The sequence below is a fragment of the Oreochromis niloticus genome, linkage group LG17 (assembly GCF_001858045.2).
Source record: "Oreochromis niloticus isolate F11D_XX linkage group LG17, O_niloticus_UMD_NMBU, whole genome shotgun sequence".
In the NCBI taxonomy this organism is placed as follows: domain Eukaryota; kingdom Metazoa; phylum Chordata; class Actinopteri; order Cichliformes; family Cichlidae; genus Oreochromis; species Oreochromis niloticus.
In genome coordinates this window covers 34,656,904-34,675,783 of record NC_031981.2, presented here as the reverse complement: position 1 = coordinate 34,675,783, position 18,880 = coordinate 34,656,904, and the positions used below count along the sequence as shown (strand labels likewise).

General features: G+C 41.3%; 2 protein-coding genes across 2 annotated transcripts in view; one reads left to right on the top strand and one right to left on the bottom strand.

The window, feature by feature from the left end:
* Positions 1–11,669, bottom strand: part of gas2l3 (growth arrest-specific 2 like 3) — a 29,715-nt gene extending 18,046 nt beyond the window's left edge. Inside the window, exons 1-2 of the mRNA XM_005460423.4 lie at positions 11,533–11,669; positions 6,669–6,878 (exon numbers count right to left, since the gene is read on the bottom strand). The gene's annotated coding sequence lies outside the window, so the exon portion shown is untranslated. The remainder of the gene's footprint in view (positions 1–6,668; positions 6,879–11,532) is intronic.
* A 2,470-nt stretch (positions 11,670–14,139) lies between these two features.
* The window catches only part of arid2 (AT-rich interactive domain 2), a 39,546-nt gene continuing 34,805 nt past the window's right edge, over positions 14,140–18,880 (top strand). Inside the window, exons 1-4 of the mRNA XM_005460425.4 lie at positions 14,140–14,580; positions 16,200–16,385; positions 16,509–16,602; positions 17,559–17,656. Coding sequence (XP_005460482.1) covers positions 16,294–16,385; positions 16,509–16,602; positions 17,559–17,656 — 284 coding nt within the window. The 5' untranslated portion in view covers positions 14,140–14,580; positions 16,200–16,293. The remainder of the gene's footprint in view (positions 14,581–16,199; positions 16,386–16,508; positions 16,603–17,558; positions 17,657–18,880) is intronic.

Here is an 18,880-nt window from a genome sequence, read left to right as displayed (position 1 = left end):
CACATTTTGTTGAGGGTGCGGGTGAGGCATCTGTCTGCATGTTACCAACACAGATCGCCTCTCTCCAGTCGCAGCCAGTAATCATTTAAGAGGATCAACGCTATTCCAGACAGCAGAGCGCATCCAGCTCCACGACGCTCCGTCACCACAACACACACAGCACGTGGCGCACACATGCTGCCTGCAGCGCTCCGGCGATTCATGCAATCACCCGTGCATAAGTGCAAAACAGAAATGAGAGCGGATTACGTAATGAGTTAAAAGTAGAATGTTTCGGGAGATGATGCCCTTTTGATTTTCCACTATATGACACTGTATGCGTGTTGGTGGGTGGGGGGTGTGGAAATGGAGTAAACATGGGTAAAGATACAGGAAGTGTTAGCCATGTGAACTTCAAAAGTCCTCGAGGGATCTCTTGAGATGTAGAAAAACGCATGTCTCATTAGTGCATGACTTAAGTCAATCAGTGTTAAAAAAATAAAAATGTGTTATGGATGCCACATACCTCCTTTTCTCCAACGTGCTGACATATCTAATCAGGACGTCAGCCTGGACATCCATAGAGATTGATTGAAGCAGACCAATACCAGTAATACCAATTATACAAGCCAGTTTGTTTCTATGACATTCAGGCCTTCTATAAATTAGAAACCTGAAATCCCCTCTACAAGGATTCTGCTGGACATCGTTTTAGTTAAGATGTTTTTAATGTGAAAGCAATGCCCCGTTTAATGTAATACCACCAGCAGAGAGAATAGATGAGTAATATCCCAGTCCTTTTTACCCACAGTGTGAAGTGGCTGTGAGCCAGTAAACCCTCTGCGGCCTTGCCTCCCTGCAGTCCAAAGAAGTTCTGCTGGACCCGACTAACCCCAAGAGAATACTAACTCCTCCCCTATTAAACTCTTTCCTGCTGAGCCCTTTGTGTCTGGACTTAATTACCCTGTCGAAGGAGCATTTCATTTGGAGCCTGGCCTCCCTCCTTTTCATTACAGATGGGGCCCAACTGCACTGTGTTCAGAAGGAAATTCATTCAGTTGAGGAGAATGAAAAAGTAAATATACTTCAATAGTCTGAGTTAACTGAGCCCTGCATCTTCAATTAAACTACCGGTATTCTGTCTAAAGCCATTCCACCCCCCTGGCCTGTAGGGGCTTGCTAATCGTGGTTTTCCACGGTAAAAAGACTCGTCCCCTTTCAAGCTGGATTAAATCATTTCTTGGACTTGACTCCTTTGTCCTTGTTGGAGCGGCCTTTCCTTAGAGGTGAGTCAGTGGGAGCAAAGCCCATCTTAAAGGCTCAAACGAGTGGGAGCCACCTGCCAATCCATTTTGATTTGTTGATGCTAATCCATGGCTCAATACATGTTACCAGGTCAACTGTAGGATTTCAAAACCTCTTTCTGCTGACTCAGGATAAGGCTTTTTACCCAGCTTTCCACAACCTTGACCAGTGAAGAAAATTATGCAACCCAACTCCGGGTCAATAAAAAGGAATACTGAGGAATACCACATAGACACACACACACACACACAAAAAATCATCCTAGGAGTCAAACTTTTCCACACAAAATATATAATCAGTCATGTATTTATCCAAAACACACCAAGTTCAGTTATTCAAAAAGATATCTTATATTTATGAAAAGCCTTTCTGATTTCCACAGCATTATTTAGTACATTGTGTAAAATACCACCACTAGAGAACGGCAGATTGCAGACTGCAGTCTGAATTCTGTTTTCTTATCGCTCCCAATTCAAGTGCATAATCCCACCTATAGTGGCCGCTGTAGGACAAACAACTCTGTTCATCTGTAGTGAGCTTAACATTGTAACAGCTACTAAAAAAAAAAAAAAAAATAATAATAATTATTAAATATTCTTGGTCAAGACTCAGATCCTGCCAAAATGCAACAAGCCCCCTCTCTAACCAAGTTGTACACTAGCTGCAAAGCTTCAAACAGACATTTTCCCCCCAATTTCACAGTCGAATTTGTTTTTTTTAAATCAAGTTCCTGTGTGACATCAGCCATCAGTTGGCTGCGTCAATCACCAGTGTTTAACAACGAGGCAAGGCAACACTTCAAATGCACCACACTTGGCAAGATCCCTACTCTGAGCTGTGTCTGCTGACCTCACATGTACACCAACTACACTGAGCAACGAGCCAAACAGATTTATTAGTGAATGCTAGAACAAGCACAACACCATGAGTTCATTGAATTAATAATGACCTGGGATGTGACATTGTTCACTGAAAGTTAAACCTAGAAGGAAACAGTTGCAGAAATGTGGCTGTTTCCAACAGTCCACGTGTCTGGCTGCCAGAAACTGCCACACCATCATAACGAGTGTCTCTGTAAACATGTTAGTTAATCATTTTCCTTACTGATAATATGAAAAATCAGGCACACAGCCATTATCTTTTGCCGTGTCCGACATCTGTCAATAATCACACACAGAGCCTCAGTGTTGCTATGCTACAGGCCTTATCAGGGTCAGTTCAGATAAGTCCCTGTAACCCAAAACATCCATCTTGGCCATTATCAATTCTTCACAGAGTCAGGCCAGAGAGATGTGAAAGGTCGAGAGGTTGTTGAGCTCATCCTAATTGGCTACATTTTTGTTCAGTAACAAATCAGTTTAAGGGGGCATGAAGCTTTTAAAATGTGGGGCACCTTTAACTTAATGAGCATCTCTGGTGCCAAGATGAGGTGGAAGGACTGGATGGGGAGGGGGAACCCCCCCAAAAAACCAAATAAACAACCCCCCCACACACACACACACACACACACACACACACACACACACACACCATCCTTTATTCATTAAGAAAAAGAATGAATTAGTCAAATGAGCTTAACGCAACTGTGAAATCATGAAACGATTGAGTTAAGCTACTTCAGAGAGTGTTGAATGTTCCAGATTTCTATGGTATGTACAGTTTTAACTAGTGCTACTCTACTACTGCTAGAAAGCAGTAATACCGGCGTGCCCTGTGTTTAACCAGAGCATGCAGCAGATCTGAAGATCTGAAGACAAACATTAATGAAGTTCTTCTTGCAGACACTAATGGTTTAACTGCTGCTCCAGCTGATCCCACCACCACTCCAATTACTGCACAACTGAAAAACTCTGGATATTAAACACCACCTATGAATAATGCATGCATGTCAGCTGCACTCTGCACCATTTACAGACCTCCATCTATCAAACATCAACATCCCTTACACAATAAAGCGTGAATTACAGCAATGCTTAGGGAGTTGTTTTTTTGTTTTTTTTAAAGCAAACACAAGACAAAGCAGGCCTTAATGAGTTAAACATGCTGTGGACACATATGGGCTGAGATGCTGTGTGTGGACACAATAGAGATGGTAATGAAATCTTGGATTAGCCCTCATTTATTTAGGATATAGCTTACAGGAAGGGGATGAGGGGGTTCAGGGAGCCTTGGCAGGTCCAAAACATGAGGCCTGATGCCAAAGATCAAGCAGATGGTGATTATGAAGATAGCTGGAAATGAGGTTGCTGCTCATGTATGCACTCAATTATCAAGAGCAGGCCAACGACAGCCATGTCTGAAACAAAGTGAGCCTCTGTATTGTCGTCAATCTGGAGACAGATTACAGTCGAGAGAACAGTGACAAGGGAATGTTACATTTAGCTTGATATACAAATATCAGCTTTGAAAACAAATGTAAAAAAAAAAAAAAAAAAAATTATATAATAAAATTAAACAAAAAGCAGTCAACGTGTTCAACAAAAATTACACAAATGAATATTTTCACTACTACTTCAGTAGTTCGTTTTATAGTTTCACTAAATATCCCAACATTAAAGCTGCTCAGCACGCTGTTCTAGAGCAGCGGTCCCCAACCTTTTTTGCGCCATGGTCTGGTTTATGTCTGACAATAGCTTCATGGACCAGCCTATAAGGTGTCTCAAATAAATACAACAAAATAAAACCAGTACCAGTACCAAAAAAACCAAAGATTTATTTATAACACACAGGAAAAGCGCCAGGGAAACGGAGGTAATGATAAAAACGATTAAAAAAAAACGTTTAAATGTTTAAAACCAATAAAAACCCTGAAAACCATAAATTTCACACCCGAGCCTCAACTCTCACGGCCCGGTACCAAACGACTCATGGACTGGTACCGGTCTGTGGCCAGGGGGTTGGGGACCGCTGTTCTATAGGACTTCAAAAACCAGCCATGTAATTGTTGTGGATTAGCAATTTTTCAGCAAAGAAACCTGTGAACACACCACTGATATACGCATTTTCAGCTCATTTTCAAACATTTGGATATTTACACATTTATCAGACATAAATCAACATTAGAAATTATCTGGATTTATGTTCGGGGCCACCTTGCAAACAAATGTAGTCATCAGTCTCCTTTTTGCTTCATTTTGGTCTCCTCCAGCATAGTATACCAAAGCTTAGATTATGGTAGGGGTGGGGCATATCACATCTTCCGTAATAATGATAAACACAGGTGTAAATTTTTATGAGATAGAAAAGTGTTCCATTACGTTATCAGTGATGCCGTGCATTTAGGTTTTCTTAGCACACCCAGCTACAAGACAAGCCCAGGAACGTCTGACAGCAAGAGCTACATGTCCGCATCGGACGAGGGGGAAAAAATAAATAAATAAAAAATTCCCATGCAAAAACATAACGTGATAACTATATAACAGTTTGGGGTTCATGCATGGCTATGCAAATAATTCAAATTTAATTTCAAGTCAAAATTAACGCCCCCAATAATTGTGAAAAGAACAAAACTGAGATAAAACTGTTACTTTATTTCTTTTCTTCTTCTTTTTTTCTCTTTCATTAATGTGGTGATGACAGCTATACAGACTTCAGCTAATAAGAACAGTATTGGTTTCAACAAGTCCAACACTGAGCAAAAAAAATAGAAGCCCTTTGGGTTTTTTTTTTTTTTTTTTTTTTTAAAACAAGCACTACATTAACAGTTGGATTGCACAGCTCAACTTTCAGATGCTGGATAAAGTCCAGCCTGATAACAGGATTTCATCTGGGCATCTAAGAATAGCAGCAGTGTGAAAAGATCTAAACATGGCACAACAAGTACATTAACCTGATCACTGATGCTAATCCTATTGATCGAATTCACTTTCTAAACAGACTGGGCAGGTCAAACCAGCAGCATGTTCACACCCAGCAATTACGGTGAGATTAACAGATATGATGTACTATATGGGATCTGTCTATAAAAATGCTAAAATATTCATGATCCACAGATAAAGATTCCCTCTTTTTTGTTATTGAGGCTGACGAGCTAAAGGCAGCAGGGGAAAAAAGAAAAAAAGTCTTGCTGTTGTGAGACAAAAATAAACAACCATGAACTGATTGCCAGCACCTCTGGTGCAATGTGTGAATGGTCCTTCCCTTTTGTTACACTCTATGCAGGAAGCACCTGCAGGTCTTTTACTTCATCCCTCTTCCTCCAGCAGGAAAGAAGGATTGTCAAGGACCCGAGACTTTATGTAAAAGTACTCCCTCTTCATTGTGCGGGCACAGCGGGCGCTCTTTGATCCAAAAACAGCTGCATGAGAGCCGCTAATCTAACCTACTCTTTATATTACTCTACTGTCAACAAACACATAATGCTGTGTGATACTGCAAATGTTGGTATGATCCAATACAAAGTAAATACAGGGCCAGGTTCACCAAATTCTGAACACATTTTTAGATCAACTTATGTCTAAACGCGCTATAGGCTAAAATCAAAACAGACCTCACAGTCAACACAAAAAGTTCAGACATTTTACATAGTGTATGTTTGAAGTGTATTTTTTGCATTTCCAAAAAATAAAAAACAATGTAATTATTTAACACAGATCAGCTGGCTACATACTGAATTAGAGGATAGAAAGAAAGTATCGATGCTATCAAGCTAGTATCGATGTGATACCAACACCGGTGTTGATATCGATCCACCCACATCTACAAAACACATCATCGCCTTCAGCCTCCTCACCCCTGCAACACCTCGACACACACAGTTTCCTAGGTTACATATGTACTAGTAAACTGCTAATCCAATTAACTATTTATTCCCACCCTAAATTTGGCCTTGCTCCATAACGGGAGGCGTCGCCACACACACCGCAGGAGCACGCACAGACCTGTCAAGAGGAATCTGTACAGTTCAAGGATGCGAAATGGTTTGGAAAGTGCCTCAAAACATAATTACAGTCTGTATGAAGAGAAAAGAGACAGTCCTCCTGAACAGTTAACTACGATTAAAAGAGAGAAAAAAAAGAAAACTAGGCAAACAACTTTTAAAAAGCAAACTTCACGTGTGCTTCAAAAACAGAATTTTCTCTCAAAAATAATTTTAAAAACCCCCGAAAAAATACAAAATAGGCACAGTCAGTAACACGTCTGAATATTTTATTTTACTTCAGAGACGTATTAAAACCCACATAATTCAGTTTATACTCTCTGGTTGTGTCGGAAAAATAACGGTGCTTTAGTCGGAACCGTGTTAGCACAGTCCACGAGGCTCCCTCAAAGATTTTCGGGAGGACCAGCAGACAACCTCTGCACAGGCGAAAACCTTCGGATACATTTTCCTTCTTTTATTTATTTATTTCCTGTGACAAAGAAAGTAACAGTTTCACACTTACCAGCGGATAAGTAGGAAGCAGACTCTTGACAGAAAACTTCTACTCCTTCTGGAAATGTTGACTTGTGAGTGACTCTTCGCCACTAATTTTCTCCCGAGTCGCCGCTGCTGCTGGATGTTTGTGGGCAGCGCTTTTCGAACCAGCCAATCAGAGCGTTCGCTCCGCTGGGGGCGGAGCCTCAGCCTCACCTGAGGGTCATTTTACTGAAATCTATTCACAGAAAGAAAAAACACGGGAAAAGTGCATAACTCAGCGGTGAAGGCGTTCCAGTCGGGGTTTTCTTTGAAATAACTAATGATTGAAATGAACTATAGGCCCAAACATTCACTTTTTCTTTTTCTGTGTTTTTGTTTTGTTTTTTTTCTTGGTCATGTTGTATTAAAGAGTGCAACAGTTGTCTCTGGAATGAAATGGGCAAGCATTTGTGTAGTTATAATTAGTTAAAGTTGTAAAAATATACTGAACATAAGCTTATATAGTTTTCTATAATCCATTTTTTTATACTCTTAGGGTTTTTTTTGAGGGCTTAGGCCCATTTTCCCAGCTTCCCTCTTCAAAATACTTTGAGCAGAGTTAACATATAGAAACCTATACCTCACATTAACTCCAATACTCCAACTCCTTTAATATTGTGATAAAATGGGCTCGCTTGCACCAAAATACAGTAACATTTCATCACTGAGTTTCATTGTGTGCATTTTTTTTTTCAAAGACACAGACAGGTAGCAGAAATACTGGTGCGCATGGTATTGGGCATGCGCACCAGTATTTCTGATGCAAATTATTTATGTCAGCGTCTCCACGCTGTCCCTCAGGGTCGTGTGTTTCCCTGTGTGCCTCTCCCTGTGTTTAGTTCATATAATTTCCCAGTATAGTTTTGTATTACTTTCCTTTAAGCAAATAAAGCTGTGTTTTGACTTCACGTTCCATCTGCGAGTCTGCATTTGGATCCTTTCCTGCCTGCTGCGCACAGCCGATTCTTGACAGTATCGATCCTATCGCACTAGTATCAATCTGATAATAATACCAGGATTGCTATCGATATTTACATTGATCCGCTCATAGTAAATACATTGAAATGCTGAGCGAAGCCAGCTGATTCTGTATTAAGACGGCAAGACTGGGAAGAAGATAACTGCTGGGGCATCAATGTTTTAACAGGAAGTGATTAAACATTACAACAATAAACAAGTGTATTGTGCAGTTATTGGTGGCACATAGTGCACATGGCAGTAGAGTGGCAATTCAAACATAGAAATTGTAAGGTAAATGGTGAATGAGGGTTAATTTAAACATGTTCATTAGCAAAAAAAATACTATTTTGGAAAATGTGGGAGATGCAAAGGCAGTCGTCTAGCTTGAAGGGCCCCTGGATGTTTTGGAGTCCCTGAAAAGTGTGCCAGTCCTGGTTGATATGTGTCAAACACATGAAGAAGAAGAAAAACAAACACTGCCCTACTTTGTATCCAACAATAGGAGGATACATCAAAGTACTTCTTCATGTACTATTCAGGGTCTCCTGAGGGGAAAAGAGGTCAGGTTTGTGTTGAGTTTCAGCCACACCCTTGTCAGATGCCCTTTTTAAGTTTCCTGAAACTGAATAATGTTCAGTTGTCAAGTAGAAAACACACACGAAACTTAAATGCTACTGGTGTAATGGATTTTGACGTTTCACAACAAGCTGCTCATTTTTAATCATGAAGTTTCATGATGGCCATACAATATTTGCTAATATGAGCATAATTCAAGCCAAACCAGGTGTTATAAATATGCTTGAAACAGCCTTGTAATACTGGTTGAAGCCGAGGACAAAGTCTGTTTTCCAATCCATGTTTCATTTCTCATTGCTGAGGTCTTTCTGCATTGTGATGTTTTTTCACTGTTTGTTCAAATCTGTGTGTTTCTGTTATTACAAGTGAGCCACAGTTACTTCCTACAAACCGGGAAAGTGCCGGATGGTTGTAAGAGGGTGACTCAGAGGGTGTTCTTTTATTGCCAGATCAGCCTTTTTATGGTGGCAATTCAGACGTTTAACAAGCAATTTCTGGATTTTACTCGGGCGTGCCAGTTTCAGCTTAACACTTTATGAGAACAGAGCTGTTACTGATATTAGTAACGATTATCCACTCCAGTTAAGTCAGACTGTAAACCATTCATAAGACCAGAATATCAGGGAAGCACAGGGAAACTACCAGTGAAACACAACTGCCACCTAGTGACAGTGAACAGCTGTTATTGCATACAAACATTTTGTCTGCACTGCAACAGAGATGACGTACATTTATTCATTCTTTTCTGAGTTTGCTTCAGTTACTCCATCCTACCTACGCTTTCTTCTTCACCTCTCCTGTGCGCTGTCCATTGCCTTGGATGGTTGACCCCAGGGATTTAAATCTACCTTCAAGATCTCTGCTCCTTACATGTTCACCTTTCCATCGGCCTCCATCTCATTCACACACATGTATTCTGTCTTCAGTGCATAACTCCGCCTCTGCAACCTCTCTTCCACCTGCCCCCTAATCTCACTATAGATCACAATCTGCAAATATCATAGTCCACAAAGAATCCTGTCTGACGTTAACGGTCAGCATGCCCATCACCGCTGCAAACAAGAAGGAGATCAGAGCAGATCCCTGATATAATCCCACCAGCAGCACCTTGAACCCATCTGTCACTCCTATCACACACCTCCATACTGTCTCACTGTCCTCATACTCCTCTGCCACTCCTGACTTCCTGTCTTGGTATCCTATCATACTCTTTATTTCAGCTACAAAGATATAGCGCAGCTCCTTCTGACTTTCTTATACTTCTCCATCAAACTCAAAGCAAACATCACATCTGTAGCACTCTTTCGTTTTAGGTCATACTGCTATTCACTTATTGTCACCTTTGTTCTGAGCCTAGCTTCAACAGCTCTTCCCCACAGCTTCATGATTTGGTTAAGCAACTCCCCTCTAACCCTCTTTAGTTACTACAGCTCTGCACATCAGTCAGTACACTTCTTCTCCATTCTTCAGTCATCCTAACTCTCCAAGATTGTGTAAAACAGTCTGGTTAGAAAGTCCACTGATCTCTCTCCTACAAATCTTCATCCCTCCACAGGTATGTCACCTGCACCAAAAACCTTTCCACTTTTCATCCTCTTCATAGCTGCGCTCAGCTAATCATTCAAGGCCAAAAGGGATTGCCACAATATTGTGACATTAGATCAGCGTCCAACTGGGACAAAATGTTTGTGAAGCATTTGGGATTACTGGAATTTCACAGAATTCACAAATCTAGACGAACAATTCAACTAAATTAAAAACAAATATTTTACTTTTCATGTTTTTATGCATGGAAAGGTATTTGAATTCCTGAAACAACAGCTCCTCCATAAGCTACAGAGAGTCCAGTGATCCAATAAATAAAAAAACTGTGGTTTATAGAGATCATCCCACTTTAAAAAAAAAGGTCAAGCCTGTTTACTGACAAAGTTTGCTCTTTTCTAGAAAGAATGGCTGGCGTGAATCATATGTGGATTGCAAAAACTTTCACAGGACCATCGAAGAGTCCCTGCAAAAGTGGAAAAGACTACAGAAAAGACAGAAAGTGAGTGTTCAACAGTCCTAATAACAGCACCTGTCTACAAATCCTACTGTCTGCTGCTAATCTCTCTGAAAAAGAGGACAAAAACAGACCAAACAACATTTGTGAGGAGAGCATGGTGGAGGGCGCATCATTTTTTGTGCTGCTTTTTCTTTTAGTTTGTGCTTCTAGAGTAAGAAATTTACTTCAAGAAGTTTGACATTTTGTAACAGCACACTAGATTCTACTTTGAACCTTTTAAAACTTTATTACTGCACTTTATTATTTCTGCAAATTGCATTCTTATTCGCTTCATGTCTACATTCACTTTCTGATGGTAAAGTTTAATGGAAGAAATTACATTTAATGTCCATTACTTATACAATTGGGGTTAGTGAGGAGCATATCCCCATCAGCCAGCCTGTCTGTCATTGGGTGAGAGGTTCCCAGTCTGGGCTAAATTTTGTGTCCAAATGCACAAGTGTTATTTTAGGACTGCCTCAACATTTCTCGTGAAATCAGATTAAAAAGCCAAGACAGAAAATTCAGGATTAAGATTCCGGTTTTGACTTTTTAGACAAGCATCAAAGGGGACACAGATTTTGCAACAGTGTCTGCCAGACTCTGGCACTTTCTCCTTCTAAGGCTGAGATCTGTGGATTCAGTGATTTCTTTTTACAAAGCACTTCCAATCTCATCTTTTTAAATTTACTTTTGGGGTAATTATCCTTCATTTGTCCACATAAAAGCTTCCTTGACATTAAAATGTATTTTTCAAGAGACACCCGGTCTAAAGGGCAGCAGACGTTGCAACATACAATAATAAGAAAACACAACTGATATTCAGTACAGATAAGTGAACATCAGCATGTGCGTCATGTGCAATAACATATCACTAAAAGAGCAGCATTAAAAGCAGTCATAGCGATTCTACCACACCTTTAAGATCTCCCCCATCGTAACCTGTTGTAACAATTTCCAGTCCTTTAAAAGATTAAAGATTAGATGTGTAAGGAACAGCTTATTTTAGATTGTTACCAATCTAAAATGAGCTTAGACTCCTGTAAGCGGCACTAGTTTGCTTGAGGGGGGTAGTGGAGGAGACAGGAGGGTGGGCAGATAGGTGGATGAAGGCAGGGAGTGAACTAATGGGAGATTGCAGACGGAATGAACCAGCTTGGCTTCAGCAGGAGAGTAGATCCGGCGAGAAGGCCGCTCCTCAGCCACACAGAGAGCTCTGGATTGCAAGGAAACAAAGACATTAATGTCAGGAACACTCGAGGAGTCCACTTACCACACAGGGGAATGCAGACTATCTGGCAGAGGCTGGATCTAGGGGCTGGTTCAAAAATTCAGTTAAATGAGGCGGCAGGTGAGCAACAGGTGTGGTGGCCTAAGAGCGGGAAGACGAGGCTCCACCCACAGGAGGAACTATGCCTGCCTAACTCAACCTAACAAGTGCAGACCATGACCTGGGACAGTTTTCCTGTAAAACCAGCAGTGCAACCACTGAACCACCACGTTATCTTGCAAAGAGAGGCAGTGACCCAAAGGGCACAAGTTAGACAACAGCAAAATGGTTAAAAAAGAAAGGCCATGTTTTTGGATGGCTGGGTCCAAATCCTGGTTTTTAATTCATTTGAAAGGCTGTAATATGATTTGATGAAAGCTCTAACTGTTTTATAAAGAGGAATGATCCTTGTAATGCGAAAATCATTAAGTTGTATCGACAACATTGTGATTTTATTACATTTGGATCACTCTACAGCAATGGTGGAGTGTGGGTGATGCACAGCAGGGTGTCTAAAGGGGGCCTTGGGGTGGCACTGACCCTCCCTTAGCTGTGACACAAATATGTCAGAACCTTTTTAAAATAAGTTTTATTCACATTATTACATTTTTATAATAAATATATATATTAATGATAATATCAACTAATTAGTACATCTTAAAAAAAATATACATATTTGATACTGCATCACCCAAAAAATTAACAGCATGAAAACATTGAATTTTATGTTTTATTTTACCAAAGTAAAATACCAAACTGTTGTATCCATAGAGAAGAATCATGTGAATAACATCTTTCCTCCTTGGCAGCTTGGGGAGGAGAGTTTAGCTTATTGTTCTAGTCCAATTCTTTTTATCTTTACTGAGCTTCAGTTTTTATTCTTAGTTTCTCCATCTGCTGGCGGAGCATCATCAGAGACGGTGACTCCAACACAACAGAGCAACTCTCATTCATCATATATATCCATCAGTAGAACGACATCAGCTTGTTCAGAATGCAGCAGCCAGAGTCCTTACAGATGTACAGAACTTTAAACACATCAACATCACTTCATGAATACAGAATTTCCTTTAAAAATCCCTCTATTACTTGATAAACCACTCAGTGGTTTGCACCACAGTAGATCTCTGACTTGCTGTCTATAACCCAATCAAACCTCTCAGGTCATCAGCTGCACATCTTTCAACTCTTCCCAGGATTCTTGGCAAGGTTCTATTGTTGTTTTTATTGCTTTAAGGTATATTAGATCTATATAGGCTTTTATCTTTTACAATAAGCACACTGAGCTGACACGCAATGAAATGCGCTATATAAATAAAATCACCATGGCTAATCCTGACCACCTCCTGCACCACCTACTTAACAGGCAGTGGATCACTGACTCAGGTCTGCTGCCACGAGACAGATATGGAAACACTTTAATGTTACACATTATCACCAACTATAATACAATGTATCTGTGTCGAATCATCCGACTCCAACGTCCTCCACAATGTGTTTTACACGGTTCAGTTTTTATTTCCATCTGGGAGGGATTTTTGAAGTCATGTTCACAGTAAACAGACAGGCCTGTTGTCTCACTGATTCACATACTAACACAACCTGATCAAATTAAAGTACTTATTTTCATTCTACAACAAACTTTTCAAATTACACTATTTCCATCTGCATTAGGATCAGTCTCCACCCCATGCAGCTCCCTCCCTTAATCTCCCAGCATGCATCCTGCTCCAACTGTAGCACTGTATCCAGTTTAAAATCTCTCTACTGATCCCTCATTATGTTCCTAAGGCAATGAGGGGACTCTTCACTACCCCTCCATATAATGCCTGTCTACCAGAAGATGGAGCCCTTTTCTACCAAATGGCTCCTCAGCACTATGACTCCAGTGCCATAAGAGCTCAGGCAGAGGCCACAGCGTGGAGGGAAGTGTAAGGACGTTACATGCGGTTAGCATCCCACTGGGATCTTTTGTCTGCGTGCTTTCAGGCAGCTTGGGCTAACTGCCCCCATTTGCGCCATATGTCATGAGAGGCCTGACTGTCACATCACATGAGGACCTCTGTAGTGATGGCATAACTGATTGTGGAGCTTTCAAATGCAGTCACAGCATAATAAATGGAGGAAAGACAGAGCTACTTTGTTCCCCAATGTGCGCTTTAGGGATATGAATTAATAATGGTGAATGTGATTTGTAGTATTTTTCTTTCACCTTAGTTGGTGCATTTATGATTGTGGGAGGAAGGAAATGAGCTGGAGATTAGCTGATAAAACTTTTCTACTTATAAAGAAGTATAAGGTGACTGATTTTCTCTAACCATGCAAGCATTTCAAGGTTCCTGTGATTTGTCATACAACAGGCTAAGGATTTAGTAGAAATCCCAAATGGCTACTCTTTAGAAGTAGCATTTATTCACTTTAGTCCAAAAAAAAAAATCCTCAAATGTACTTTACTATAAGAATAAAGCTACTAACACTGGCTCTGTTAAAATCTTAACTATTGTTCTAAAATTTGAACCCAGCTTCCAACAATTCCACTCTTTACTCTTTATTAGTTTTTAATTATTTCCGGTGGTTTTCGTGTACTTATGACACTCAAATGCACAGAATAAACATATCGGTGTTTGACAGTTAACTGTCACAGCATTTACGAACGTTTCAGCCCTCAAAGTTAGCAAACAGAGATCCATTTTACTGATAACACGTAATAAACGACCATTTCGCTCTGCATTTACATTTGCTATCTCGGCAAAACCGGTCGGTGGTGGTAGCATTAACCCCAAACATAAAAAATTATTTTTACGGCCAATTTTCGACTGCTAAAATTAAGTGTTGAACGCTGTTTGGCTTAGCTACAACGGCTCTGTGACCGCACGCACGCACCACGGCTAGCCTGTTAGCTACAAAACTTAGCACGCCTTTAACAGTGTTAGCCTTTCCTCAAATCTCTTGAGAGTAATAAAAGGTTTTTAGCGGCTGATGAATGTAGGGAAATATGCATCCTGGTTGCCTGCTTGTGAGCTTCTATGTAAGCAGCTGGCATACGGAGAGGTAACTTTGTTAGCAGTGATTACAGGGGATTGGAATCTGACAGGCTAAAGTAGGAAGCAGGCACCGCTAGCGTCCAAAGAATTCACGGAGGCAACAACTTCTTTCCAGAAAAAAGCGTTTAGTATCAAGTAGCAGCGAAAAAGAGTAGTACTAGATTTCACGTTGGCGTAAAATATGACAGAGTAGCTGGCTTTGCGCGATTCCCTCAGGAAAGATTAGTGGCGAATTTTGCTAAAGCTAACGGGCTAGCGCCTAACCAACACACGTTAGCCCAGAATTCGGTTGACGGGTGGGGAGTCCAAACAGGCGCGAGGTGAGCTCCGCTGCGCCGCACTTTGTTTGCAAAAAAGAGCCCAATTTCGAAAACCACACGCAGGGACATGCACTTTTCCGCTGTCTAGTGTCAATTCCTCAAAATGGGGTCTGCTAACGTACGTCTCCGCCATTTTGTGACAGGTTTTTCATTGAGCAAAGGGGTACGTGTAATGGTTGAATGTAACCCCATCAAGAAGATATCCGCTTGGCAGTTGCAGGAAAAAGGGATCAGGAGTAATTTCCAACCATCCCGTGAGATAAAGTCGTTTTGAAGTTGTCAGCAAGGGATAGTGGCAGCTTACCAGAAAAAGAAAGAGAAAAAAGAAAGCAGCATGGCAGGAAAAAACCCCACTGAAGACTGTATTGAACATATGCAAACTACCAAAAACTTTAAAGTTAGCAATCACAGTGTGCAGGGAAATTTTGCACCACCATAAATGCTACAGTCACTGTGAACATGTAAGATTTTTCTCATCTCTTCAACAGGATAATGTGCAATGTAAAAATTGAGGTGATATCACAATTAAAAGGGAAATTGTTTACAGGATTAAAAAATATATAAAGACTATTATTAATTTATTGATATTTTGATCGCTATATTCATTCATTTCTGTAGGAGATGAACAGTGTATCTCTACTTATTATTCGACTGTAGAAAGCATAATAAAAATATCTTGTCAGTTTATAAAGAGTTTCTGTAAAGGCTATTTCGAAATAATTTTACTGCATTTTTTCCTTTTATAAAAATATCCAGCCATTAATATGTCCTCGTATTTTATTGGTAAAATAAGGATGCTCAATTAATTAGTATTATCCCCTCCCCCACGGGACATTTCCAAGTACCTCCTGACCCGTTTTCCGCACGGAGGGAAGAGGGCAGACGGTCCCTAAAAAAGAAAACAGTCTCTATTGTTCCAGCGGTCGCTCGGTTCTGGACGGTGCAGTTCCTCTTTCGGGCATAGAGGTCGCTGCACGCATGGTAGGCCGGCCTCCGCGGCCTTCACATCTTTTTGTCTGAGAACTGGATCCCTCTGCCGCTCTACAGTGTGTGCGATAGCCTCGGAGCTGCGTCCGTAACACACTGTCAAACCACTCCAAACGAATACAACCGCGACCAAAAGCATTAATTCAACACCTTTTGCCATGGCGTTTCTAACCTGCCGGTAAATCGGTCGTATTTGCGACTGTTCGCTGGAACTTAGTACGGGCTTGAATCGGGCTTGCTTTCTGTGTGCATCAGTCTTTATTAGCGAGCTGCCGCTCTTCTTGCTATCAGCTATTTCTTTAACTTTTTAAACACTCAGCTTGGCGAATGACTGAGCGCCGGCGGAGTATGGGATCCTTGGTGTCTTAAGAAGCGACTGAAGTGGGGTATAACCGTTTTTGCATGCAAAAACAATGGCAAATTCGACGGGGAAAAATCTACTAGATCAGCGAAGGAAAGGACAGGCTTTCCTGGACGAGCTGCGGCAATTTCACCAAAGCAGAGGGTGAGATTGGGGCGTCTTTATTTCCAAGAAATATAACTTTAAATCACCATTGCATGCAGCGGCGAGTTTGCCAGAAGTGTTATTTGAACAAATGTGGATTTATTTCTTGTGTTTTCCCAACAGATCGCCGTTCAAGAAGATTCCTATCGTGGGTGGGAAAGAGCTGGATCTGAATGCTCTCTATATCAGAGTCGTCTCTTTAGGTGGCTTTGCTAAGGTGAGTGCGAACTAAAAGTGTTATTTTCTCCACACTCTGCCTTCCGTGGACTTCCCGGTGGACCACTCCACAACTCCGTGTGGGTAACACGGGACAAGTGTAAGCTTCCAGAAAAGCGTTAGTGGGTCGGTGTTGGCCTTGTGCTAGTTTGCCATGTATCTCTATGTAATGTGGTGGCTTGTGTTGTTGTGTGTGGTTTGAATTGAGAGTACAACCGCTCCGAGTCAGAGTGCAGTTGGAGCGACTCAAAATTAGCGGGCACGTTTAACATCGATTATCGGCTCGGAGCCCGGCCTCGGAAAACACCGCTTAGGTCGCGGCGTCTCGCCCGGGGTTTTACCGGTAGTTTTCACCCGGGAGGGGGGGGGAAGCCTGAATTTTCTTTCTCGCCATAGCCATCTTTCTTCGGCTTCATGGCTGATGACAAAATGTAGGCCTCACAGGCCCATGCAGTGCATACAGTAAACGCTACCAAAAGCCCACTCCTAATTCAAACGGGTCGCCTCAAGCTAAAGCATTTGTTTACCGCCGGGGGCAGTTTGCTGGAGTTTAGCCCCGCTAGGTTTTAACGCCAAAAAATGAGGAAAGTCAAGTTAGCTCGTTAGCTACAGTGCTAACTAGCCTGAACAGTAACGATAATGTCCTAAAGGGAGTCAGGCAGTTGTACCTACTGTACTCAATTGTAAATAAGCACGGCTAATAAACACATGCGAGGCTAAACTTAAAAAAAATAATTTTATACCAAACACTCTGGTGTTTTTTTTCTTCCCTCCTCCTAAAGTATTTTAGAGCAGTTTCCAAAAGTTATTGATTAATGATTCTAGTGTTGCCTCATTCTTTTTTGCGGGGGGAACCTGTGGCAGACCAGATGGCTTGCTGTCGGTGTAACCGCTCTTTTTTTGTTTGTGGTTCGCCGGTGTTTTTCATCTCTTAACGAACTCATTTCCTCTTTTCAGGTATCTGACAAAAACCAATGGATTGAACTTGGAGAGGAGTTTAACTTTCCGAGGAGTTGTTCCAACGCTGCATTCGCTTTAAAACAGTACTACCTTCGGTAAGTGGCACGGAGCATGCAGCTCTCGTCCTCTCAGGTAGCATGTGGGAAGTGTTTACAAATGTAGAGATGCAGTCAGCATGCAGGATCCAGCCCTCTCTGCGCCTCTCTGCTGGGAAGCTGCACTAGTACAGCATTGTGTCAGGCAGCTTAAGTTTCTATTGTGTACTTTTGCTGTGGCAGGGCTAGATAAGAACACCAGTCTGAAATGTGAGGGCTGTCAAGTGTGGATCGTAGCTTTGTTTTTTTGGAGCACGGTTTAAAGCAGGATTTTTGTATGTTAAACTGGTGAAAATTGTGTAGCCAGGAGAGGGCATTTGGTTTTGATACACCACTGAGCAGATCTGTGGGCTCTGATGTGCATTTCACACAGCCCCCCTCCAAAACTCTTAACCCAAGTCATCTGTCATGATGAGAGTCTGCCTTCTCCAACAGCTGGCATTTGTGGTTTTGGTGCTGGCTTCTTTCGCTGTACTCCTTTTCTCATGCATGCAACGATTGTTCCCCTCACCAGCACCTGCCTACGAGGGATCACACCTGCAGTGAAACACTTGTAATCCACTCGTGGATATTTTGCAAGTTTCTATGTCAACAAGTTATCTGCTGCAACTTCACGGATTACCCACAGTTATGGATGCAGTTAGAAGTGGTCAAAGTCTTAATACCACCTTGGTTACAAAGTGTTAACCTGCTACATATCAGTGTTAATGGCAGAATGCGTTACAAGGCAGCTTTTCTCAAGCAAATCATGTGATTTGGCACAATGGTCCACTAGGAAGCCCTGACCTCTGACAAGACAGCAGTTAGTCGTCTCTCATCCTCCTCCTACTACAGTGCGAGTAGCTGTAGTGCAAAGTTGTTTGGTTTTCTGCGCTGGGATTTATGCAGATATCCTCACAGCCTCTGTAAAACTTAGCAGACATAAGAATTCCCCTTTTTATTTTATTTTTTCTGTCTAACAGGTTTAGCATTAAACAGCTTTCAAGTTTCTTTAAGTTTGCTTTGCATGGACAATTTGAGCAATAAATGCAGCTGTTATTTTATGTCAACACCACATTCATAAATACCAGATGCAAACTTGAGTCAGAAAATGATATAAATAAACGTTACGACCATCTGAGACTCTTTCACCTGTCTCGCTGAGCTTAGTCACTGTAATTATTGCCTATAATATTGGGAAGGAAGATGAGACATAGAGGAAAGGAGGCCTCGCTTACAGCTGCC